At 42.2% G+C, this 27,502-nt stretch overlaps 1 protein-coding gene across 1 annotated transcript in view; it reads right to left on the reverse strand.

Annotated features, from left to right (window-relative positions):
- The window catches only part of XPR1 (xenotropic and polytropic retrovirus receptor 1), a 165,264-nt gene that overhangs the window by 65,009 nt on the left and 72,753 nt on the right, over nucleotides 1–27,502 (reverse strand). Inside the window, exon 3 of the mRNA XM_054979432.1 lies at nucleotides 9,700–9,801. Coding sequence (XP_054835407.1) covers nucleotides 9,700–9,801 — 102 coding nt within the window. The remainder of the gene's footprint in view (nucleotides 1–9,699; nucleotides 9,802–27,502) is intronic.

Here is a 27,502-nt window from a genome sequence, read left to right on the forward strand (position 1 = left end):
AAAAGAGGCATAATGAAAACATTAGTGGATCGTGCAAGACGGATATGTGAGCCGCGCTTTCTCAATGAGGAAATTAATCATCTAAACCACGCACTTCAGGCAAATGGCTACTCCAGAAATGAAATCCGAAGAGCAATCAAACCCAGGATGAATCAAACAACCAAAGAAAAACAGTCTCCCACAGGAAAAGTGTTTTTGCCATATATCAAAGGAATTACTGATCAGATGGGAAAGCTTATGAAAAAGCATAACCTTCAAGCAGTATTCAGACCCACCCGAAAAATACAACAGATGCTACGATCAGCAAAAGACAGCAGAGATCCCCTCACCTCTGCAGGAGTATACCGTATACCCTGCAGCTGTGGACAAGTTTACATCGGGACCACAAAGCGTAGCATCCAGACAAGAATAAAAGAACATGAAAGACACTGCAGACTTGGACAGCCTGAAAAATCAGCAGTGGCTGAACATAGCCTAACTCAAACAGGGCACAGTATCTTATTCCAGGACACCAAAATACTGGACAACACTTCCAACTACTTTGTCAGACTGCACAGGGAAGCCATTGAAATTCACAAGCATAAGCAAAACTTCAACAGGAAAGAAGAAACCTTAAGAATGAACAGAGCATGGGCTCCAGTTCTGAAAAACACCAGGCCAACAAAACACTCCACACCCGACAATAGCCCTGCAGAGAAGATTAGCACATCAAGCACCAATCCATATGCAAAAAGAACCGCCTCAGGATACAGTGAAGCCTCCCGCCATTAGCATTCCACACCCTGGGAAACTCTTACAGAATGACTCAGCTCAACCCCACCCCTCCTGAGTAGATACAAATGACCTACATCTTTTCCACACTGTGACACTGAGAGATCTCTGTCTTTTGGTGCTACACCTCTGAAGATGCCAGCCACAGCTGCTGGCGAAACGTCAGGAACTACAATGCCAAGACCACGGCAAGACAGCCCGGAAAACCCCCAACAACCATCGTTCTCCGGCCGTGAAAGCCTTCGACAATACATCGAACACCTCTACGGGGAGGAAACATTCCAACAGACCCGAAGATTGGAAATACTTCGGAACAAGAAAGCACATCTACTCTGTTCTTTGACCTTTCTTCTACGCTGCAGGGACACAAGAACCATTCCATCCTTTCTCACAACTAAAAGAATCTTCAAAACCACACAGGCGAACCGCATTTATGACCGTCTAGAACAGGCCCTCTTACGTGAGAGAATCCACACTACCCGCAGAGAACTTGCTGCCACAGACAAGGAGCTATTTTGCTTGCATATCAACACCAGCCATAAAATGAGAAGTCAGGATTGGGACAAGGTCGATAATCTCACCTACAGGAAGATGGAACAAGTGTTTACCAACCACACATCCAGACAGAAGCAGAAGTTTAACAAACTACAGGAAAAAAGACAGACAAGCCCAATGCTCGACAATGCACGCATTGTCATCAATCTGACAGACCGTCAACTCTCACCAGAAGAAACCTCCATCTTGGCAAAGGGAGGAAACTTTGCAGTCACCCCCACCAGAATTCCTGTGGAAGACATCATTGCAAATGTAGAAGCTGCCATCCGTCATCTACCTGAAGAGGAAGCTGAGGAAATAAGAGGAGAGACAGCCAGGATTCTACGAAAGGCAAAGCTTCCCACCAGCAATGTAACACGCAAGGAGAGAAATGCCATCAAGACCCTCAATGCAGATCCAGACATCATCATTCTACCAGCTGATAAAGGCAATGCTACAGTGATCATGAAAACGGAGGAATACAAAAAGAAGATTAAGGAACTCCTGGACCCCTCCACCTACAAAAAAACTAAAACGAGATCCCACTTGCAAAATCACCAGGCTAACAAATGCGCTGATCAAGAATTCCTCACTACATCCCGACACGCACAGCAAACTATGCAAGACAGAAGCACAGCCACCTAGACTATATGGACTCCCCAAAATACATAAAGATTCAGTCCCACTCCGACCCATTGTGAGTGCCATTGGTTCACCGACATATGAATTAGCTAGACATCTGGCAGATCTCCTGCAGGACCACATCGGGAAAACCTCGTCTTACATCAAAGATTCAGCAGATTTCATCAACAAAATCAGTTCTCTGAAACTCAATCCACAAGACATACTTGTCAGTTTTGATGTTGTATCCCTGTTTACCAAGGTTCCAGTAAAAGACACTATTGCACTGATTAATCAGATTTTCCCAGAGGATGTAACAGCCTTATTCCATCATTGTCTGACAACCAGTTACTTCCAATGGGACAACGAATTCTATGAACAGATGGATGGGGTGGCCATGGGGAGCCCACTCAGCCCAGTTATAGCAAACTTCTACATGGAACATTTTGAAAAAACAGCTCTAGAATCAGCACCCCACAAACCCAGTGTATGGTTCCGGTTTGTGGATGATACATTCATCATTTGGAGCCATGGGGAGGAAGAATTGAGGGAGTTTTTGAATCATCTCAACAACATCCACCTGAACATACAATTCACAATGGAGAAAGAAAGTGAGGGAAAACTCTCATTCCTGGATACCTTGGTCATCCGCAAAGCAAACTTTCAGTTAGGTCACAAGGTCTACAGGAAACCAACTCACACTGATCGGTACTTACACAAAAACTCCAATCACCACCCCCGACAGAAAAGAGGCATAATGAAAACATTAGTGGATCGTGCAAGACGGATATGTGAGCCGCGCTTTCTCAATGAGGAAATTAATCATCTAAACCACGCACTTCAGGCAAATGGCTACTCCAGAAATGAAATCCGAAGAGCAATCAAACCCAGGATGAATCAAACAACCAAAGAAAAACAGTCTCCCACAGGAAAAGTGTTTTTGCCATATATCAAAGGAATTACTGATCAGATGGGAAAGCTTATGAAAAAGCATAACCTTCAAGCAGTATTCAGACCCACCCGAAAAATACAACAGATGCTACGATCAGCAAAAGACAGCAGAGATCCCCTCACCTCTGCAGGAGTATACCGTATACCCTGCAGCTGTGGACAAGTTTACATCGGGACCACAAAGCGTAGCATCCAGACAAGAATAAAAGAACATGAAAGACACTGCAGACTTGGACAGCCTGAAAAATCAGCAGTGGCTGAACATAGCCTAACTCAAACAGGGCACAGTATCTTATTCCAGGACACCAAAATACTGGACAACACTTCCAACTACTTTGTCAGACTGCACAGGGAAGCCATTGAAATTCACAAGCATAAGCAAAACTTCAACAGGAAAGAAGAAACCTTAAGAATGAACAGAGCATGGGCTCCAGTTCTGAAAAACACCAGGCCAACAAAACACTCCACACCCGACAATAGCCCTGCAGAGAAGATTAGCACATCAAGCACCAATCCATATGCAAAAGAACCGCCTCAGGATACAGTGAAGCCTCCCGCCATTAGCATTCCACACCCTGGGAAACTCTTACAGAATGACTCAGCTCAACCCCACCCCTCCTGAGTAGATACAAATGACCTACATCTTTTCCACACTGTGACACTGAGAGATCTCTGTCTTTTGGTGCTACACCTCTGAAGATGCCAGCCACAGCTGCTGGCGAAACGTCAGGAACTACAATGCCAAGACCACGGCAAGACAGCCCGGAAAACCCCCAACAACCATCGTTCTCCGGCCGTGAAAGCCTTCGACAATACATCTTCTGCAAACTCTTACACCTTGTCACTGGACATATACTGAAAAGTTGCCCTGACTTTGTATCATCAGACAACCTTGGAATAGGAGACAGACCTGCTTTGCTTCTCAACAAGTATAAAAGCAACTATGATTTTGTATACTTTAAATAGGACATTTAATTCCCATTTACTGTTCTAAGGCACCTAGTTACACCATTACAGAAAGCAAACTATTTGTGTGTGTGGGGGGGAGGTTAACGTATAAATTGTTCTGTGCAGTTCAAAGAACATCATTAAAGATGTTCATATTTAACAAAAATAAGGAAGTAAAATTAAGGGGAAATATAATTTGTGTATTAGCACTTTCCTCTTCAGTTTTGCAATGAATAGTTTTATATATCATTCAGCAATAGCGAAGGCAAAATTTAACTGACTGTCTTCTTTATGAAAATGTGAAATTGGACATCTAGCATGAATTATTTCACTGAAATTTCCCAGTGAATTGTTCTTCCTAATACATTAATTTTTCTCTTAATTCTTTCCTAATTTCAGCTGTACCATACTATTGTCTCCATACCAGCTTCCAAGCAATCACATACAACCATCTCCCATAAATAATTTTATTCATGACTGTCCCAAGTCTATCCTAAAACTATATTCTAAAATATTTGACATACAACTACTCTGGAATTCAGGCTTCTGAATTATTCCGGTGAGATGGTAAAACACTGATGGGCGATCTCTACATGATAAAGTCGGTATGTCTCTGGGCACTATTTAAAATAATTATCATAGGTTTTCGAGATAAAAGCTAATACAGTTTCAAATTGATCCAAGATTAACCATAGTCAATGTTTCCCCTCTATGGAGCAAATGTAGAAAACTACTTTCACTACAAAAGACCTCAATTATTTCTATAAGCCACAATAGGGCATTTATTTGACAATTCACTTTTTTTCTAAAAAAAACTAAAGCTACCTCCCCCAGCATAGAAGGCAAGCAACTTTGTGACACTAAACTCAATTTAAAGAACCTTCTTCTGCACCATACTATTTCTGTAGACAGAATATATCACTCTTCTATAACAGACTGAACTGTAATTTGCAGATGCTTACGTTTTATTTTTGTTCTGTATTACTTATCTCTTTTTGAAGATAAGTTTCAGGGCACTGGACTCTCAAAAGCTTAAACCCTGGAAACTCTTGTTGCTCTTTAATGTGAATCTTGTTCGTCTCTTTTTGAAACCAATGATTTTAAGCAACATTTATTTTGAGATTCAAGCAACTGCACCTGTTCTTGGCCAAAACTGTATTACCTATTTGGTTCCATGCTTTCAAAACAGCCTTGGCTGAAAAAATTTCAGTAGGCTGCTCAAAGGCTACGAGTTGGAAATAAAACAGGGCTTTCAATAGATTCAGGTAAGCCAATCAATACTTACAAGACCTACAGATTCTCCTGGCTTTGGTGATGGCACCACCTCTTTGGGTCATTCTCATTCTAGCTATCGATAAAACCCATGAGAATGGTCTCACAATTAGCTATGAACTCCATGCAAATCCCTTTCAGATGAACAGGCAGCTGAAGGGGTTAGTTTTCTCAGAGGTAACAAAACTCAATAAAACCCATCTGGCGACACTGCAAACTAGGCCTAAGAGAAAGGGCCACCACATCGCCCTCCCCCTTGCTATTGCTGGTCTTGCAAATGAATATCATGAATTTAAAATGTGTCCAGACTCCAGATATTTGCTTGTAGGAAGGAGTTAGCCACTGACTTGCCATGTAGAACTTGCTTTGTGTATAAATCATTCAAGTCAAATTATTGTTATCAGTAGGATTAATGGCTGATTCCGCACATGTTGGATAATGCACTTTCAATGCACTTTAGTTATAATTTGGAAGTGGATTTTTTGTTTCACACTCGAAAAATTCAGTTCCAAATTATCTCTAAAGAGGAGTGGAAGTGCATTATCCAATGTGTGCGGAACCAGCCAATGTAGGACCTGAACAAGGAAAATGTGGATTAAAATTCCAGAAAGGGAGGGGGCAACAACTTTTGCTTTCCATGTAGTAGTAAATGTACACCAATTTAAAAACAGCTCTAACCATGAATTTTGTCCTATGGATATGCATTAGCTTCATATTGCTATGGCTCTGATACCAAGAAACTTATTCTTCCATAGCTAGGAGTCTTGTGTCAAGGCCACTGCTGGTTCCAACTCATCCATGTTAATTCACCCCTTCTTTTCAAAATGAGGGCCCTGTTCCGTTCTTTCCTTTTCTTGTTGTGCTGAAGTAGCAGGAACAGAAGTTTCCAAGTGCAGTTCGTCATAAAGCTAGGGGGACCAGCCCTGGGACCTGCTTGCAAATAATCTCGCACTGAAATGTGGCCAATATGAAGCTGTAAATTAAGAGGAGAATAATTTAAAAGGCTTTCTTCTGACAACTGAGTCAACACAGTCAATCCTGCACAGGCTGAAGGCAGCAGAAGACACTGTGGATCACTGGATGGGATTGTGGAGCAGACTTGAGAGCCCATTAGCCTTGGTTTTTGCAAATGAATCTGTGCACAGACAAGCTTGTAAAGCTGCCATGCTTAAGGGCACTTTTTAAGTCTAAGGATTTCCCATACAAAATAGGCTCTCTATTACAAATTCTTAGCCTTGCTTTGGCTGCCAGTTCTTCCCAATACCTGTTTTTTTGTTTGTACAGAGCATCTGTTTGCATAGGTGGCCTCATGGTTTCTCAAGCATCATTGGGATGTTGACAGCTCGCTTGCCAGGTCAGGAAATAGCAGAGCGAGTCTGAGAATGTGACTGACAGTGACAAAATCTGGCAAGTATCCTAGAAGATATTGCACCTTCACCGTCTTAGCTAGAGAGGCTTCCCTTTTGGTACGACAGTCAGAAAGTGCCACAGCATGTAGTAAACAACAGGCATAAAGTCTGCTTTGGATTTTAGATCCCATTTTCTTGTTCTGAGACGAACAGTTAAGATCTTGAAGCCCAACACATGAGTTAGTCCAGGAAACAGAGCTTGTTACATGGAAATATGTATGTCCAAATAGTACAAGTCCTTCGCAGTAGTAGAACATTAGCTGTCATGTTCATGTGGCCAGACTAGTCCTATAAGAAACCTTTATTTTCATTCTGCTTTATATGCAGTCTTCTTCTTTAGGTGCCATAATGAGGAAGTAGAGGTTTTTGGCTTTGAGTAATAAACCAGTAACTTCTGTGCGGCCACAGGGCATTTTATTTTTTATAGCACCCAGCTAAACAACTATCTACTTCTGGGTAGTGTTCAGCATTCCTAGGTGATGTATCAATTGTGTTGATACTTAATCCTTACAATCATGGGCCTTTGGGTGGTCTGTCGAGGACTGTGGCTTTAATCAGACATGAAATGCAGAATCATGTACAAGCATTTTAACAGAGACTATGACAATGTGGGTCAGGTTGAGTTTTCACTTGATTTCCATCACTGTATGCTTTTGGAGCAGCTCCCTGTTCTCTCCCCATGTTCAGATGTGCTCGCCACTTCCTGCAATTTTTCCTCACCTTGTTGAAATGGGCATAAACTAGTTGTCTTGGCTGTGATCATTTGTTGATGCTGGAACAACTGGAAGTATGTTGGCCAGCGAGGGTATTTATAGGCTGCTTTGCTTCGTGGTTTAGCAAGTCCTGTGTTCTGTATTAGCATTCTAGCTGTGAGAAGTCCTCATTAAATAGGAATGTCCTCTCTCTTTACTGTGTCATAATCACCATCACAGCCCACTGAACAGAATACTGGATCTGAGCCTGGGAGACCTAGATTAAAATTCCAGGTCTGCTACGGACAAATTACTGGATGTCAGTATCATACATCGACTATATCCTGTGAGTCAAAATGAAACTAAAAAGATATGTTAACTAAAGAACAGTGTTACCCATTAAACTCAAGAAAGCATTCACGTGATACAATGTTGTCATCCTTATATGAATTCAATGGATTGTGTGCAAGAATTGGAGTGGGAGAAACCTGGACTCAAATTCTGTTTAGACACAGTAGATAGTCTGTAATTCCAGCCTCTGGCCTCAGGGTATGGTATCCTGTCTCTAAATCACCCTCAACAGATGCCTGGTTAACCTTTTCTTGGAAAGCTTCACAATTGCCCTTCATAGTTTATAACAGCTGCAACATTTTAAAAGCACAACAAACTTTATTATATTACAATGTGTCAAAACAGGATTTGGCAGGAGTACATCGTGCACGCTTTCTCTCTCTCATCAGTGAATTACACGCGAAGCTGAAATTGATGCTCCAGAAAACCAGCGAACATCTGATTATGCACAAAAATTGCAAAATCAGAGTTGGAAAGAGGGAATTCTAGCTTTTTCCATTTTATACCTAAGAGAGGTTGAATTCCAAAACTAAATGGCTCTTTCTTGCAACTGGGCTCTTGGGGGGCTTCAGCTCTCTAGTAACCAGTTACTGGATTCAAGTGTTCCGGCTTGCTTGGTTGCACTGAGAGAACTAGACTGGCCAGGGTGGGAAAAAATGGCACACCCAGCTCCCCAGAGGTTTACTCACACCTAACTAGATGTGGATGGGATATACGTTGTAAATAATCCTAGGCCATATCATCCAACTGAGCTGGATCAGAACGTGGCAACGTAGCAGCCACGTTTTCATTGCAATATTTCTAACAAAGTTAGAAAACTCTCCTCTGGCCAGGCCAATTTTGCTTGCTTGCCTACCAGAAGAAGAAAGGGTAGTTATGCAGATCCTGACAAATCCTCTGTGCTCAGCAGAGGAGGGCGAAGGGGAACAACTCTGAATTAGAAGATACAATGGGGGGACCATGCTTTCCCCATACTTCTATCTGCTGGGGTGTGCCTGGCTGTTAAAGAAAAATAAAAAGAACTATTCCCTTCCTTCTTGCTACGGACTGAAAACTTGTCAAGCAAGAGAAAGAGAAAGGTAAGGAAAGTTGTGTGATTAAAAGAAACAGAAACTTCATTGACCTCCTAATGAATCATGTTGCTTGCCCCAAAGCCTCTCCCCCATTGGTGTTCACCACTGAACTACATTTTCTCGATGGAAAGAAGCATAAATCCAAAGCTGGAAATTACACTCTGAACACCAAAGTGAAGATACATTTTCTCTACTTAAGCAGACTTACAGTGAAATCCTAAGCAGAGTTACTCCAGTCTAAGTCCATTGAAATCAATGACTGGAGTAACTCTGCTTAGGATTTCACTGTTAAGCTCTTTACGTTTTGAAGTGTCCAGAGGAAGCACAAGATTTTTCACCCTAATGGAAATCATAGATAACAGGCTTTTAAAAAGTATAAAGTCAATTGAACCTAGTATTTTTTTTTAAATGCCGACAGGCAGTTTTTATGGGTTTTGACCCAAAATGTAAAGTGACCCCCCCCCTCAAAAGTAACTTAAGAGTGGCCTGTTGTCACATAGCTCAGGACTTCTGAAAGATTTGTTCTACAACTAGCAGACTTACCATAATTTTTTTTGAAAAAATAAAAATATATATACCTTTGGGAAGTGAACTACACAATAAAAAATTTAGATCCCTGGGATTTTGCTCCATAAATAATTCACTTTCAGCCTATTTGTTTCAAATGTCACCTGCAGTCTTTTTTTTATACCACAACCATCCAGATAGAGAGTAGCACTCTCTTGACTGAACCACCGATACAACCAGTTCAAATGTTAAGAGTACATGGAGATATTCAGTTGCTCCCCCTCCTCCCTCAACAAACGTGAAGCTTTTTAGACTCTGGGGGTCCATTACTTTGAACAGGAATCATTTCCAGAAGCACTGCAGGGCATTTAGGCTGGTTTTTAATTTCATGGTTTACTGGATGTAAACTGATTTCTATAAAATGTTCATTTTAATTGCATATATTATTGTTATTGTTTTTTTCTTAAGCTACTGCTGCCAGCACCAAATGCTTTGGAAGTGGTGAAATTTTTGAAAAATATAGGATATATCTTCATTCTCTCCTCCAGTAACTGAAGGAGGGCCTCTTACCTGAATAAAAAGTGTTAATTTTGGCAAGTTCCTTCTCACAGGTTTGGAAGAATTTCTCTTCAAACTTGGCAAAATATCTCTTCACTGTGTCTTCGTCTGTGACTGGGGGAACAGAGGGAAAAATGAATTTATGGTACAGTAAGCAACAAAAGAAAGGACTATGCAGGAATCTACACCATGTTTAATCTTGGTCTTCTGAAGTACCAACTGTAAAAATATTTCTCCTGGGGACAAGCCATCCCTTGGAACAAGCAAAAATGTCAAGAAACTCCCTGAGGGATCCAGTGCCTTGGACATAAATTGATATTTCTCTTCACAGTTTTCCACTGTAGCCCTTTAATTCAGGTTAATTCTGGTAAATTTGGGAATCATTGATGGGCTGTTTCCTTTGCTGTTTCCTTGAAAGAAAGAGCAAAGAAACAGCAGTCCCTGCCTTTTTTGCAGAAAGAGGAGGGGTTACTTTTTCAACTAAACGCCACCAAAGTTTCAGGAAATGTACTCCTGACTGTCCTCTAAAGATCCCCCAAGTTTCATGAAGACTGGACCCCAAAGGCAAATTCTATGGGCCTCCAAAGAAGGTGCCCCCAGCTGTTCTTCATTATTCCCTATGGGGAAAACTATCAGGGGCTATCCAGGGGGCTGGGGGTGGCATTTTTCAAGCAAACTCCACCAAATTCACAGAGGACCTACTGCTGACTGTCCTCTAAAAACCACCGAAGTTTCAGCTACACTGGACCCCAAGTCTAATTCTAATGGGCCACCAAGGAAGGTGTCCTCAGACACTCCACTGTTTCCTATGGGAAAAATTAAAAGCTGCCTCCCATTGCAGAAACACACTGGGACAAGGCTGCCATGGCCAAGGCACTCTCTCAAATGCAAGCTCCAGGCACAGAAAGCACAACAGAACCAAACTAAAATGCTCTCCACTACACAACTGCCCCTGAACAAGCTGCCCACAGCCACTCTCCATTCTTCTCTACGATGAGAAAGTTTCCAAGCTGGTTCTCCGGGCACAAACACACAAGGGCAAAGGTGTCTGTGGCCAGAAGCACACTTCCAATGCAAGCTCATCCTTGGGAAAGCCAAACAGAATCAAAATGAAGCATAAGAATGGAATCCCCCAGAACCAAAGTGAAGCAAGGGGACCAATGTCAAACCAGAGAATCATGCCCATTCCACCCAAACCAAACGGAAGCAAGAGACACCGATGCAACTTAGCCAAATAGATCTGGTGTCATTCATAGCACTCGGGCAAAAGCCAGAGCCAGTGGGGAAACACCACAGAACAGAACCAAGCAAGTACCTGGCCGCAAGTACAAGGCAATATGCCTGGGGCGTGTAGGGAGGCTCCAAATTTTTTCCATATGGGCAACACTGTCAACTCAGATCGCACTCACCTTCTCCCTCTGGAGAGTTGAGACGCTGGTCTTCCTGAATGTCAACTTGCCACTATTTGATTACCCATCTCTGAACTTTCAGAGTGAATGCAGTGAGTCCACCTTGTCGCTTGCATCCTCTGCAAGTCTGTGTTGGGGAGGTGGGAAAAAGTGCTCTTCCCACGATTTAAAAGTTAGGTAGAAAACCAGCAGGAGGGACAGTTGATCCATTTGGCACATCAAAAAATGTACACTCCAATTTGGACCCCCCTAACCCCCAGACCCCAAATACAACAGCCCATGTTGGCACAAATTTGTACAGAAATTTGGGAAAGGTGGCACCAGAAATGTTGTTCTCTCTGAGACGGGACAAGAAGATTCAGAGAGAGATGTTAGGGAAAGTAGAGAATGTGAGTGGCACTCCATGTTCAGAGGCAAACCCACAGAAACGCCCAAATGAAGCTACGGAATGCTGTTCTGTTGTGTACTATGTCATGTGCTGTCCCCTAATGTTAACATTCCTCATTGCAGGGGTGGGAAGGATGGCCAATGATGAAAAGCTGCTGCAGCCTTCAACTCAAGGCTCCCCTAAGACACAGTGAGAGTAACTGCAGAAACTTGGGTTTCTCAAAATTACCACTCTCTGACTTTCAGCCTGAGGCTGTGGTTGCTTGCCATTGCCTTGAGCTTGTGACTGGGTACTTGCTTGGTTCTGTTCTGTGGTGTTGTTCCCCCACTGGCTCTGGGTTCCACTGGGGTGATGTGAATGACACTGCTTGCCATTGCCTTGAGCTTGTGACTGGGTACTTGCTTGGTTCTGTTCTGTGGTGTTGTTCCCCCACTGGCTCTGGGTTCCACTGGGGTGATGTGAATGGCACTGGTTCTGTTGGGCTAAGTTGCAACAGTGTCCCTTGCTTCAGTTTGGTTTTGGAGGAATGGACACGATTCGCTGGTGTGATGTTGGTCCCCTTGCTTCACTTTGGTTCTCAGAGGATTCAATTCTCTTGCTTCGATTGGGCTTTCCCTGGGATGAGCTTGCATTTGGGAGCATGACTTAGCCTTGGCATCCTTGCACCACGTTGGAAAATTTCCCAGCATTGGGAACAACTGAGAGTGGCTGGGTAGCTTGCTCAGGGGGCACTTGGGTTCGGGGGGGGGGGGGTCAGTTTAGTTCTGTTGGGCTTTCCCTGCAATGAGCTGGCATTTGGGAGTATACCTTGGCTGCTTTGCATTGATGTGTTTCTGCAGTGGGAGTCAGCTGTGCCTTTTTTCTTAATAGGAACAAATAGATTGGCTGGAGGCACCTTCTTCAGGGGCCCATAGAACTGAACCCTAGGGTCCAATCTGTCCAAAACTTGGGTGGTCTTTAGAGGACAATAAGGAGTAGGTTTCTTGCAAATTTGGTGGTTTGATTGAAAAATACCCTCCCTAGTCCTCCAGATTGCCCCCAGATTGGTTTCCCCATAGGGAATAATGGCTGGAATAACTCCCTCCCTCAAACCTCCCAGATTGATTTCCCCATAGGGAATAATGGCAGAATTAACACAAATTTCTTTGATCCAACTGAAGTGAATTAGAGAATTGGCCCCAAATTTGGGAACCCCAAATTTCTCTGGGATCCCCAAATCCTGAATCTGGATTTCCCAGATGATGATGATGATGATGATTTGCTGCACACCCCTAATCCTAAATGACTTCAATGAACTTTGAAAGGTGTAACTCTATTTAGGATCGCATTGCTAATCCAACAGCAAAGTGGCCACCTAACTTGATATTAATTCCTAGCAGTACAAATCAAGGAATTATGCGTTTCTCATTCCTTGAGTTGATGTCTCTATGTTAAAGGCAACTGGAATAACATTTGGAGAAAGGGTTTGCTTTAAGGACCCTGGTCACTGCTGTTTTTTTGAACTGCTTGCTCCAGAGAACTCCTGCATTTAGGACCCAAGAATCCCCACTTCAGACCCAATTTAGAACCTGGCTAAGAAATTAAAAGCTCGGAAGGTGCACCTGAGAAAAAAGGAGATTTCTATCTTTAAATCAGTCTACAAAGACATAAAGGTCATTTCTTTTGTATTTACTTCATTTATACCCTGCCATTCTCCTCAATGAGGATCCAAAGTACCTGACGCTGTTCTCTTCTCTTCCATTTTATCCTCACAATAAACCTGTAAAGTAGGTTAGGCTAAGAGTCTGTGACTGGCCCAAGGTTGCCCAGCAAGCTTCCACAGCAGAGCGGGGGTTCAAACATGGGTCTCCCAGATCCTAGTCTGACACTCCAGCCATGTTGGCTTTGTGGTTAATTGTACAGAGCCAATTAGTGAAAGACCCTCTGGTAAGTATCTGAAAGGAAGAGAGAACTTAAGAAATTCGTGATTAAAGGGACTATAGTGTCTGTGAAGGTCTCTTACGTGAACGTCTAGAAAACTGGGGCGAACAGTTTATGCAAAGTAAGAATTTAGAATATAAACTGTGCTAGAAGAAACATGTAAATATAGTCTGGAGGCAGAGGGAAGAGGAGAGGTTAGCTTAAGCCTTTGCTTCACATATACACTTGCAATGTGTTCAGTGCACTCACAGAAATGACAGTTGCAAAGAGGTGGTTATCTGAACTTTCGACCTGTTGAAAGCAATAGAAATATTTTTCTTTAAAAGTAGACCACCTATCCAAAGGAAGCTCAGAGCAACCCAGGGAGAGAGAAGACCAGAGAAAAAGATACCATGTAGAGCAATCTTAACAACCATATTAGATAGGTCAATACTGTTATTCTCACATTGATGAGGCCATTGATGAGGCAAAGGCTGAGGTAACAGTACCAGATAAGCTATGTAAATACATACATATACAGAAGTATATGACCACTGATAACCAGAGGCCAAATTTTTCACAAACTTTTACTCTCATTCAAATCCAAAACTGCCAGTAGAACTGGGATAAATTAAAACTAAATTATACAAATCCTCTTCATATTCCAGCTTTAAATTTATTTGCTTACAGACTCATATTTATTGGCTTCTGACCAGAGACTAAGAAACACAAAAGATTTCCTTTCACTCTCTCTGCACCTCAATATTTTAACTGTGTTGCAATGATGCTGCCCAAGGCTGCTCTGCATTTATTTTCTTCAAAGCAAAAACAAGGTTTTCTGCCATGCAAAAGCCTTTCTGCATTGCCAAAAACACTGCCCTCGGGTTAAAACAGCTCCTTGTCATTGGAAACAGTTTTCAAAAGGCACCTAGTTACAGCTTCTAAGAGAAAGCTTATATTTTCTCCTGGAATTCAATTCAAATCTTTAGAATGCTTGCCCACAAACAGGGCATCTAAGGTACTCAATCAACACTGCCGGCTCGTATATCCCACAGGTTGGGCATTTGGAAACAAATGTAAAGTTTGGTAGATGGGGGGGGGGGGGTGGAGGGCAAAGAAAGAAGATCCAGATTCCACCCCCCCAGGTGAATAGCCATGTTGGTCTGCAGTAGAAGAATTAAATTTGGAAATAGTAGCATCTTTAAAGACCAACAAGATTTACAGGGTATAGTAGTAGTAACTGCGCGCAAATACCGCTCTTCTAGACAGATTAGTGCCTCACCCAGAGGGCTGAACAAGTTAGTGTTATTATTATCCCCACAATACAGCTGGGGAGCTGGGGCTGAGAGGAGTAGCTTACCCAAGGCCACCCGCTGAGCTCATGGCAGTAGCAGGATTCAAACCAGTAGAGTGCTGATTTGCAGCCAAACCACTTAACCACTGTGCTACAGCAGCTCTTCTAGAGCCAAACTCCCTCTGTCAGATACCACTGATGATATTGTGCTGCAGATGTTGACACAGTCCCTTTTCTCTTATGTTACACTGGTAGCCTAGGAGTTCTTGCAATGTGGATCCTTTCCATGCCACCAGGGAAGCATAAGAAGTCTAGACCTTGAGCAATGAACCCTGTTGGGTCAGCCTCTTATGCCCATTCAACAAACAAAGGTAACAGCAGCATAGGAAAGAACCATACAATAGATCCTTCTTTCTACATAGCCCGGAGGTTCTGAAATCTGAGTATTTAGAAGGACTTTCCCCAGTTGTTGTCTAAGTTGTTTTAGAAGAGGCTTCAGAGCTGATTGAATGATTCAAGGATCAAAACAATCCCAACTACCTCCTTTGAGCACTGGGAGCTCAGAATGAAACTCCACATGTATTACATCAGGGCCCAGCCATGGAGGGGTAGGGAGAGGGTATGCTTTACTGGGGCCTGGAGGGCCCAATCCAGGCTGCAATGTCCAGGCTGCTTACGTCATTTCAGAAACAAAATTCTTTTAAAAAAATTGTTGCAACTCATGAGATTACAGAAATGTACAGGACTGAATCACGTGTGTGAGTGATGGCAGTTCTGAGTTATGGACATGTCATAATTCTATGTTTAAAACTCAAACATCAGTTTAATGACTGCATCTGTTTTCAAGGGAAGGAGTGGAGATGTAAAATACATAGTTCTCAAGTACACCTTTCTCTGACTCTACTGACAGCACGTATTTAGTAATGATGTAACTTAAGAAGTGGCTGCTAAAAATCCCTCTAAAATCTTTAGAGCTGCATGAGATCCAACAGGAGGTGGGGTGGCTCAGGAAGCTTCCAGCGCCTCGCATGCCCTGTGCCTGCTTTGCCCGCCAGTGGCAGCGTACCCCCTTCCAGCCTCTGCGGCTCCCCTCCTGCCCTGTCTCAGAACAGTCCAACAATATAGAGCAACACGGTAATACAATTGTCAAGCAAGAAAAAATCCCCGTGTGGTATAATGTCTCCACAATTAACAATAAAGCATATATTATATTGTCTCCACAATTATTTATTCACCAATGCATAAGGGATATATTGACCAATTTTATATTTCAATTTATTTCTCTTAACACATTCAAGAACTGTACCACATATTGCACTCTCCCTCGACCTCAATCATATAGGCATTCCAGGCATCCTCTAATTAATCTATTAAAGTGTCACGTGCTCCAAGAACAGAGCCGCATGAGATCCAGCAGGAGGTGGGGTGGCTCAAGAAGCTTCTCGTGCCTCACATGCCCCATGCCTGTTTCACCCACCAGCAGCAACAGACCCCTTCCAGCCTCTGCATGTCAGGCTTGGGAAGAGAGTCGAGGGCGGGAAGAGAGCCGAGGGCATGCAAGGCACAGGAAGCTTTCTGAGTCACCCCGTCTCCTGCTGGATCTCGCGAGGCTCCCCAGTCCAAGACAGGGCAGGAGGGGAGCCACAAAGGCTGGAAGGAGTGTGCTGCTGCCAGCGGGTGAAGCAGGCATGCGAGGCGCAGGAAGCTTCCTGCGCTGCCACTGGCAGGCATGCTCCCAACTGTCCCAGCTGCCAGCAACTTTGCCAGCCACTGGTGAAACGGCATAGTGGGCCTGGAGCAACTGCCAGGAGCTCCCTTGGGCTGGCAGAAGGTGAGCTCCCTGCACCCTGCCGCCGGCAGGCTTTGCTTGTACTAAGCATTTGTTGTAAATACTAGCAATCTCTGTGCAGGCACTCCTCCTTCAACTCTGCAAGTTGGATGGGTTTTATGTTGTTAACTATATGAATTCCTTTGGTAAATTCCAGCCCCCAGTGGCTGGGAAGGAGCTGAACTGCGGTAGTCAGAAAAAACGCCTACACTTCCCATCAAAACTTTGGGGAACCTGACTCGTGTCCATCTCATGTCAGGCGTCTTTTGTAGCTTGACTCTCAGAGGTTGCTGGTGGAGGCAACTGTCTGAAGGAAGAAACCTGTTATCTGGCTAGAGAGAATAGCTGGAGGAAGAGGCGGACTCTTCAAGGAATAGTGTCTTTGTGTCTTAATTCTAGCATCTTTCCAGTGAGCTGTCCAGAAGTGAGGGAAATCACTGTGCCAATGTCTTCAAGATACAGAACAAGCCAAGGAAGAACCTGACCAACAGGAAGACTTTGGACCTCCCTTAGTTACATTACTGCTAAAGAAAGAAATAAGAAGGTGTACCTTCTTAACAAATGTCCAGCTAAATATGTGTACCATCCTTTAAAATATTTAATTCTTTAATAAACTTTTATAAATGGTTCTCATTATCCACTGGTATTTATCCTAGACTAGGGTACTTTTTAAAAGCATGTTTCCCTTTAAGGATAAATGGCTAAATGGTGGCAGCAGAAAACCATGTAATACAGAGGGCAGAAAAAGAATTACATAAAACCCCATTATCTTCATACTGGTAGCCTGACAAGTAGAACTAACAAATAAACCCTACACCCCCCCTCCCTATTTCTATACACTCATTAGAAAAGTACCCATGTAATTAAAGGGCACAACACCTTACAACTCTGGCACCCTGCTCCAAAAAATTGAGAGCTGTTCAAGGGACAATTGGTTTCAAGGCTGCTGCTTAAGCAGTTCAAACAATTAATACACCCATGGAGGCTGCATTGATTATATTCATACTGGTTGCCAGCCAGGATTTTATATTTTATTAAATTATTTAGCAAAAGGAGACTTTTGGCAATGCACCTTCATTTCAGGGATGCGTACTGTGCCCTTCCCTGTACAGAAAACAACTATAGGCACAACATGCCAGGTTTTCATTTTGTTATTCGCGGACTAAGACACTGACAGTTAATTTAAAGAGCTTTAGAGCTTTGTGCTCTAATTCTGGCTCATGAACAAGCATTGTTTTATCATATCACTGTTTTGCATGCTTTGCAAAGCATAGCTTATTCCTCCCCAAGAAGCAAGAGGGAAAACAGATTAAAGGAGCCAGCTGGCAATCACATTCAACAATAGAATTCAAGCTCTGCAAAATGTAGGCAAACGTATAAAGAACTTTTCTCATAAAATGGATGTTTCTTATCTTTTAAATCTTGCTAGCAGATACTTATTATGGAAAAGATGATCCGTTTGCTTTGCTTGATGAACTGACCGAACCAAATGCCTTCCATGAATATCTGTTTTATTGGTCTATGATATTTATTCCCACCATCTCTCCAAGGAGATCAGGGCAGAATATATGGTCCGATACTCACATTACCCTCTCAGCAATCCTGAGACATATCAAGGCACAAGTCAAACTAACGACTGGCCCAAGGATACCAGCACACTTTGTGGCTTAGCAGGGATTTGAGCACAGGCCATCTCAGTCTACACCAAATGCTCGAATCAATATACCATACTGATTGCCTAATATATGGCATTCTTTTATGTTGCTTACAGAAACTGATTCTTGTCTTTCCTGCCTCAGTCTTTCCGCTTCAGCTTTACTCCCCATCTATTTTCTTTTATGTCCTTCTCGCATCCCGCTTTCTCCCCGCGACACATAGCAAAATTTCAAAATGGACCTGCAGCAGCCATTTGTATCGCCTGGGTAAGCAGATTCATTCAAAATGTGGTACTGGAGGAGAGTTTTGCTGTTACCATGGATGGACAAAAAGACAAACAAGAGGGTTCTAGATCAAATCAAGTCTGAATTTTCCCCAGAAGCTAAAATAACAAAACTGAGACTTTTGTCACATCATGAGAAAAATCAACTCACTGGAAAAGTCAATAATGCCAGGAAAGGTAGAAGGCAGCAGGAAAAAGAGGAAACCCAAAAATGAGGTGGTTTGACTCAATAAAGGAAGCCTCGGCCTCCAGTTTGCAAGATCTGCACAAGGCTGTGATAACATGCTGGAAGCAACTTGATGGCACATAACACATAAGCAAATAGAGACAATGCCTGTGATGCTGTATGTCGTTACTGAGACTGCCAAGATCTCATAAAGCGATCTTGTGAGGGTTCAGCATTTTAAGACTGGATTTTTTAAATAAAAAGTGGATATAACAAAACAAGATTTTACTCCATTGCAGATTATTAGCACTCTGAGGCCAGGTTCAGAACTAGAATATGTCTGATTTCACCACCATCCTAGGATAACCATATCAGCAAAACAAAACAAAAAAACAGTGTATGAGGATAATCAACGTTTGTATAAAAATGTACCAAGGCCAGGAGGAGTAACATGATAGCTCAGTTTCCTGCATACTTTTTAAAACCTTGGCTCTCCCAACATGTAAAGTGACCTCTACCCAATCCTGTGACTCTCTTTCTAAAGTCCAATGAAATAATAATGGATATGAGACTGTGAACCATAGTCTTTGATTCCCTAGAAGACAATACAAGGTAAGTCACTGCTGCTCTACTATTTCCGTAACCTTTATGCTAGGACAGCTATGAATGGTGGGTCTAAAGCACCTATCTCCTCTACCCTGGCAGTAGACTAAAAATCACTATGACAGAAGCCCTGTGCAAATGCTCCGTCCATGTATTGACTCAGTGCGTAGGGAAGGAGAGCAGGCACAAGAGCTTGGGTCCTCCTCCCCACCTCTGTACGATTGTCAAGTCTGCGCAGTGTGAACATGTGAAGGAAGTACCTGCACGCACGCCCCTCCTCCCCAATACCAGCATTGCTGGAAAACTATCATCACTGATTATGGGGAGGGCACATGCGGGCACTTCCTCCACGTGTTTGTACCAGGCAGATGACTCAGAAATTGCACAGAGGTGGGGGGTGTAGCTAGTGCACTTGTGCCCACTTTCTCTCCACATGTGGTGAGTCAGCACATGGACAGGTTGTCTGTATAGGGCTTACATTATTATTTATTGTTCAACATCCACAAACTTTTATTCTGCTAAAAAGCTGTATTTTCAAACTGGCAGACAATAAACCAGGCCTGCATGATCTGTTCAGGTTTTAAATCTTTTTTCCTTGGTTTCTTGTTTGCTTGTTGCTTTGACTGTTTGGTTTTATAGCTTTTCCTGTTTATTGCTACGATTTTGTTCTGAGCTAGCTCAGGCCCATCAAACAGAATCTTGTATCCAGCTATATCAAGCACAGTCCACAAGGTATAGAATCATACACTGATTCTTCTCTGCCCACACAGAGTGGTGGTGGAGAGTGCCCTCAAGTTATAGCTGACTTATGGAGACCCCTGGTGGGGATTTCATGGCAAGAGACTAACAGAGGTGGTTTGCCATTTCCTGCCTCTGCAACGCTTGTCTCCGTTGGAGGTCTCCCATTCAATTACTAACCGAGGCTGACCCTGCTTAGCTGCTGAGATCTGACAAGATCAGGCTCAACTGGGCTATGCAGGTCAGGGCGTCCGTATAGAGAGCCTGCTATCACACCAAATAACCAGACACCACAGTAACTGCTACTTCTCCACCATACTCTTATGATTAGAGATGTTGTTTTATTACCCACTGTTGTTTTAATAGAATACACTGTCTACTAACTGAGCTTTTATAATGGTTTTTAATCTATTTTACTGGTACAAGTGTTACAGCTTATGTTTTTCAAACAAACTGCTATGGGTAATTTTTAACAGAAAGTTCAGATTATTAATACACCAGTATACTTGACAGTCGAAGGTGCGTAATGATACTAAATGAAAGTTATTACCCTCTATAGGAAACAGGCTGTTACAGGACACATGCCTTTCCACTATTCCCATTTAACAATACTGGGTTGTATTCTATGGACGTTCAGCTGAGGGAAGACGGAGAAGGCACAATCTTGCCTGAGGACCTTCCTTAATTCAGCCCCCTGACCTGCCTTGCCTTCTGACTGTAACAGACACTCCGTGGTGCCTTTTCTGGGAGCAGGGGAATCAATACAGTTGCTGGGGGAAAGGGTGGAAAGAGCCACTTCCAATAGGCTCCATTTATTCAACAGGATACAACCCATTTGGCCTCTCACATCTAGACCTCTATTATCTTAGTAAGATTCCTGGTCCAAAATAAATGCATTTCCTGGAAAGGAAAAAGAATATGAGGGTGGTAGCAGACAGTATACTTAAATACATTAATCATATACTGAGTTTCAATTTACAATTGGCTTTGTGCCAATCTATTCTCCTGTATAAATACACAGGGTTTGGTCTTTGTTTCTTCTGTTTAAAATGGCTTTGCCTCAAGGACAAACTGCCTGGCCTTAGCTTTTCAGTATATTGTTTCTTACTGCTGGTGGTGAGCAAGTTACTAACCACAGACAGGAGTTTATAGCATCAGCGGTACACCAATCATGTTGTAACTACTGTAAATAATGGCCAGTTATGTAGCCAAGATAATTAGACCGTTAAAAAGCTGATGGTGTCTATGAGTTTCACGAGAAATCCACGATTATTGTTATGGAATGCTAGAGACCTCTCCTGACCATTTTATTCCATGCACACTGTGAAGGACAGATTGACAAAACTAAGGAACACAAATCTACAATACAGTATCAGAAGTTCAATTTTATTTTTCTTGCAGAAATATATTAGGGAGGTAAGGGGGAGCCAAGGCAGGAGCAAGACAGTTAACTTAAAACCGTCTTCTGGGAGTTTCTTTAATTAGCATTGAGGCAACAAGACAGATATTATGGTGAACCAACCCCAGAGAAAAAGAGCAGGCTGCAAGGAGACAAGTCTGCTTTCACTTGGTTTTTGATGGCTTAAGCATACGCAAGGGAGCAATCATTATCCAAATAATCTTTTAAAATTTTTACCAACTATTAAAAGAAAAATAAACTGTAAGATAACAAGCAAACAGTTATTTAGGGGGAAAAATAGGTTTTGTGAAGTCCTTGCAAAGCCTAATTCTTGCTATTCCCCTTCTGGAAAGCTTCTAATAGACTTGACAGTCCAACCACATTCAGGTTTATCTTTTAAACTTCCCAAATAAAAAATGTTACTCCTCGTTACATTTAAAGTTTTTGCCCAAATATTTTACATAATACATGTCTAATTTAAACATGGAAAGAGCAATTCTAACATTCTTGTAAAGAACTGTTTTGTCACTGGCTATTGCGATGCCAAACACTTTATTAAAAAGAGAGAAGAGCAAGAGTTCAGTAGCAAGTATAAGACTAACAAAATTCGTGGTAGGGCATGAGTTTTCACGAGTCACAGCTCACTTCTTCAGATACCTCAAGATGTTCAAGCAGTTCTTCTGGGAAAATGTTTATATTTTGTAAGCCACCTTGGACATAGTAGAAAGACAAGATACAAATATTCTAAATAAATAAAATGCATTAATGAAAATATCACAAGTTTCATTATCTTGTCAAATTTCCTTTTAAAAACTTCATTTATACCCCATCTTCCTCTGCAATAGAGACTCAAAGCAGCTTACATCAATCTCCTTTCCTCTATTTTTTCCTCACAACAAACCCTGTGTGCTAGGTTAGGCTGTGACTGGCCAAAAGTCACCCAGCAAGCTTCCATGGCAGAGCAGAGAATCAAACCTAGATTGCCCAGATCCTAGTCTGTCACTCTAGCCAGACCATACAGACTCTCTCTCTATATATATATACCATACTGGCTTTTTAAGGAAAACAGGTATCTTCATTCTATTATTTATTGAAAGCAAGATATTTAGGATACATAGGCTGCGAAGACATGTAGCACAAATCACATGCTGCTACATATTCTTGTAAGCTTCCTCACTCCTTGTCACACAGGAAATTTCGAGACAAGGCATGAAAGGCACATTTTCATTACTCATACACATCTCTCACTCTCTGAAGTGGCTAAGTTTGTGGATGACACTAAATTGTTCAAGGTGGTGACAACCAGGGAGGATTGTGAGGCACTCTAAAGGGATCTGTCGAGGCTGGGCGAGTGGGCGTCAATGTGGCAAATGAGGTTGAACATGGCCAAGTGCAAAGTAATGCACATTGGGGTCAAAAATCCCAAATATAAATACACAATGATGGGGTCCAAACTGGCGGAGACTGACCAAGAGAGAGATCTTGGAGTTGTGGTAGATAACTCACTGAAAATGTTGATACAGTGTGCAACGGCAGTAAAAAAGGCCAACGCTATGCTGGGGATTATTAGGAAGGGAACTGAAAACAAATCAGCTAGTATCATAATGCCCCTGTATAAATCAATGGTGCGGCCTCATTTGGAATACTGTGTACAATTCTGGTTGCCACGCCTCAAAAAAGATATTATAGCACTGGAAAAAGTGCAGAAAAGGGCAACTAGAATGATTAAAGGGATGGAACACTTCCCCTATGAAGAAAGGTTGAAACTCTTGGGGCTCTTTAGCTTGGGGAAATGACGACTGAGGGGTGACATGTTAGAAGTTTACAAGATTATGCATGGGATAGAGAAGGTAGAGAAAGAAGTATTTTTCTCCCTTTCTCACAATACAAGAACTCGTGGGCACTCAATGGAATTGCTGAGCAGTCAGGTTAGAACGGATAAAAGGAAGTACTTCTTCACCCCAAGAGTGATTAACACATGGAATTCACTGCCTCAGGAGATGGTGGCAGCTTCAAGCATAGACAGCTTCAAGAGGAAATTGGACAAACATATGGAGCAGAGGTCCATCAGTGGCTATTAGCCACAAAGTATAGGTGGAACTCTCTGTCTAGGGCAGAGTGTTGGGGGGGGGCAATCAGTAGTGAGGGCTTCTAGTGTCCCTTCCCCACTGGCAGGCCTCCTGATGACCCCTGGTTTTTTGGCCACTGTGTGACACAGAGTGTTGGACTGGATGGGCCATTGGCCTGATCCAACATGGCTTCTCTTATGTTCTTATGTTCTCTCTCCCCATACAAATCCAGAAAACCGTATAATCCTGCTACCAAAAAATACAAATCTTGTATCAATAAAATCATGTTAGAAAGTATAATGTACTACTATTTGAGAAAATACATTTTAAGATCTCCAAAGCTTATTTAATTTGGCTTATATTTCACAGTACTGAGATTGATATTTAAAAGAATGAGACGCGCCTGGCACCAAAAGCAATACTGAAAACTTTTGCTTTTATATATTCCATTTTAGCATTTCAAGACCACAGAAAGTCATTGGGTCCATAGTTAAACCACACGCTATGGTTTGTCTAAGTTTTCACCTCTAGAAAAACATGCTTGAACACATGCATGATGGTCAGAAACTGCTAAACACAGGTATTTTCCTCCGTGTTAAGAACACCCCCGCCATCATGTATTTAACAGCCATATGGCCCCTTTGTATGGATTAAAAATCCCCTAAAGTGTTCCTTAGGACTAAAATATGCAGGAAAAAACATTACAAGGGTTTTTTTTGGTGAAGGATGGCTAAAAGGCCCCCAAAACAGTAACAGCAGCATCTGTGCATGACAGATGTCATGGGGAGGGGGTGAAATTCAGGTGGCATTCTGGAATGGCAAGGCAATAACACCTGAAAACTTACAGCAAAAAAACAGAAGGCAGGCAGGGATTTTTTTCAGCTGGAACGTGGTGGAACGGAGTTCCAGCACCTCTTGAAAATGGTCACATGGCCGGTGGCCCCACCCCCTGATCTCCAGACAGAGGGGAGCTTAGATTGCCCTCCGTGTTCCAGCTGACCCAAAGTGACATCATTGTGTGGTCCTGAGTTCCACCACTGAGTTCCACCACCTTTTTCCCAGAAAAAAATCCCTGAAGGCAGGTAAGATGGGGAAGAAGCAAGAGGAAGAAGAAGCAGGGGCTTGAGGATGGATGAGGAGAAATGAGCAGGTGAGTGGATGAGGGAATGATCATGAGCGGGGGAGAAGAGGAGGCCAAATCTGTTTGCCTTTATATAAAAGTTTTGTATGCGATTCTAAATCTTCAAAAGAATAACACAGGACTCCAATGGCACCTTAGAGAATTACAGTATCAGCTGATTAGAGCAAAGCTGAACTTTCAGTTTTGTTTTTTCAATAAAGGCTTAGGATGAAAGTAGATTCTATAATACACAGTAACCAACCTAAAACGTTTTTTGTGGCATACCTCTTGCCAGCAGTAAAATGACTTGATATTGGAAAGCTAACGAGACACTCAAGTGCAAGCCTACATCTGGATTAGGCCTGACCAGAGTTACCCAGAACATAAGCCAATTCTCATTCAAGTCAAGGCAGTTCTCAACTTTTCATCCCACTCTTGTACACTAGTCACAATTCAGACAGAGCTGTGCAAAATCCCTTAAACCCTAGGTTAATGTTCTAGGGATGTGTGTAGTCCCTGACCTAGTTCAAGAGCAAGAGAGTCCTACACTTTCTTAACCTGGCTGGGAATGCTTCTTAGCACTTGGTTAGGCAGCTGAGCTAAAGCTTCACACAGCAGCACTTCATATACCCTCAGTCACATGAACTGGGGAAAGGCCAAAACAGAATGTGGTCTGGCAAATAAAGAGACTGCACAGCTTCTTGCTGTGCCCAGTGGACGGAACTGCATGATTCCACAGGACCGTACAAACTTATCCTTTGGTTCCTTCTAGTATCCAGGATTTAAATGAACAGTAGATGACATTTCAAAGGGGCATTCAAAACTCCTTTGAACAATAATGAAACTGCAGCTAAGCAGAAAAGTTGGCTCAGCTGCTGCTAATTTCCCCTATATAATATTCCCCTATATAATAATTTTCCAGGACTAAAAATGTCCAGTACTAGCCATCTTAAGTTTACAAACAATGTGGTCCCTCACTGTTTATTTGGGTATACTCAACATTTTTTAAAATAGGTTATAATGGTACATGGAAGTTGCACTTAAGCAGATTTGATACAGTCCCAATGGGGAATCATTCAAAGGAAGGGACACTCTCTAAAATCTCCTTGGATTATCTCTACAAACAATTTTAGGACTATTTGATCTGTTTACATGAGGACCTATCTGTTGTGTTTGTTTTCTCTTGTCATCACAAATTTTGTAACTAATAGTGATGGGGGCGAAAACATTTACCCAGCCTAGAAAGCAGCACTGTGTTGGCCAAGCTCCTGCTATAGATCAGCAGGCTTCAATACTGCAGTAGCTGCCAATAAGAGTTACCAACAGATTACTCTGAGGGACATTCGAGCATGACAAAGGCACAAGTATACAACTATACAGAGTCGTCACTGCATTTGACAAATCTTGTTTGCCAGGATTCAACAAATGCTTCTAATGGCCACCTAGCAATTGTACTCTTCATACCATTTCAAACACCAAAGACTTAACTTATACAAAAGTCTAGCTGAACACAAAGTTTTAGTAAGGTTATTCAAGAGGAGCTTCTATTTCACCAACTTCATTTATGGCACTGACTTTACAAAATGACTAGCTTAGTTTTTAATACTAGGACCTAGACTGGCCTTTAGACTAATGAAAATCCAGAAACTAAAAAGACTTAATATCATTCAAGAAAGAGAAAGCATGGGCCTTTAAAAAGCAACAAAATAGAAAGCCAGCTATTAATTAATATAATGTTAGTTTTTATGTTACCTAACAGCACTGCGGTGCTTCAGGGTAGTTGTACCCACAACACCACAACAGATCTTTAAATGTGGAAATTGTGTATGATGGGATGAAGGAGAGAAACAGGGGGATTACTCCCCAAACCAATACTCACTCTAACAAGATTATGTATCCCATCAGTGAAGCCTTTGCATTTCAAATGTTTATCATAATACTGTGGGAACACAATTGTGCCAAAACAACAAATACACTGCTCTTGGAATGCGTGGCTTGGTCTTCTGAATCAATTAAGATTAAATTACTGTTTCCTGGAAAGTATACTTTTGGCAGCCGCCATTCTAGCTCATCAGTGTGCTGAAATGCCATTTTAAGAGAAGAACAACACAGGAAAAAATAATTGCGCGCCACATTCTTATTATTAACCTTTTATCCTTAAGATACGACTTGACAGCACCTTATACACACCCAAGAACATTAAGCTCTAAAGCTCCAGTGCCAAGGGAGAGAATAAACTCTGCCAAAACAGGGTCCATAAGAGGTGACAGCTGAGTGTCATACAAGCTCGTGTTCCTTGTGAGCATGAATTGTGGAGGCTGGTTCATGGCGGCTATGGTGCAAAGTGGGTGCTGATGGTCCAATGGCCATAAAATGGTCCAAATGGCCATTTTAAAAGGTTAACCCCATTTGTATTCCCATCTTTTAAAGATGGAAGTTGGGGGCAAAAGAAATGGTAGATCACTCAGGAGTTCTCTTGATCAGCAATCCCATATAGTTCTCCTAATTTAATACATGAAAAAGAAAGCTTAATAATTTGTTATAAACACAAATATGAGAAAATTAGATATTTCAGCTATATTTTCTCTCACAGAGGCAAAGTTTATTTATTTACTTCATTTATACCCTGCCATTCTCCCCAATGCAGCTTCTATTGTTCTGTTTTATCATCACAACAACAACCCTGTGAGGTAGGTTCGGCTGAGAGTGTGTGACTGACCCAAGGTCACCTAGTAAGCTTCCATGCCACAGTAAGGATTGCAACCTTGGCCTACCATGTTCTAGTCTGATACTATAACAACAACAACATTCAATGTATTGTCCTGCCCTTCAGGACAACTTAACACCGCATTCAGAGTGGTTTACAAAGGGTGTTATAATTATCCTCATGACAATCACCCAGTGAGGTGGGTGGGGCTGAGAGAGCTCTGGAAAAACTATGATTGACCCAACGTCACCGAGCT

This window comes from Eublepharis macularius, chromosome 5, assembly GCF_028583425.1.
Source record: "Eublepharis macularius isolate TG4126 chromosome 5, MPM_Emac_v1.0, whole genome shotgun sequence".
Lineage (NCBI taxonomy): Eukaryota > Metazoa > Chordata > Lepidosauria > Squamata > Eublepharidae > Eublepharis > Eublepharis macularius.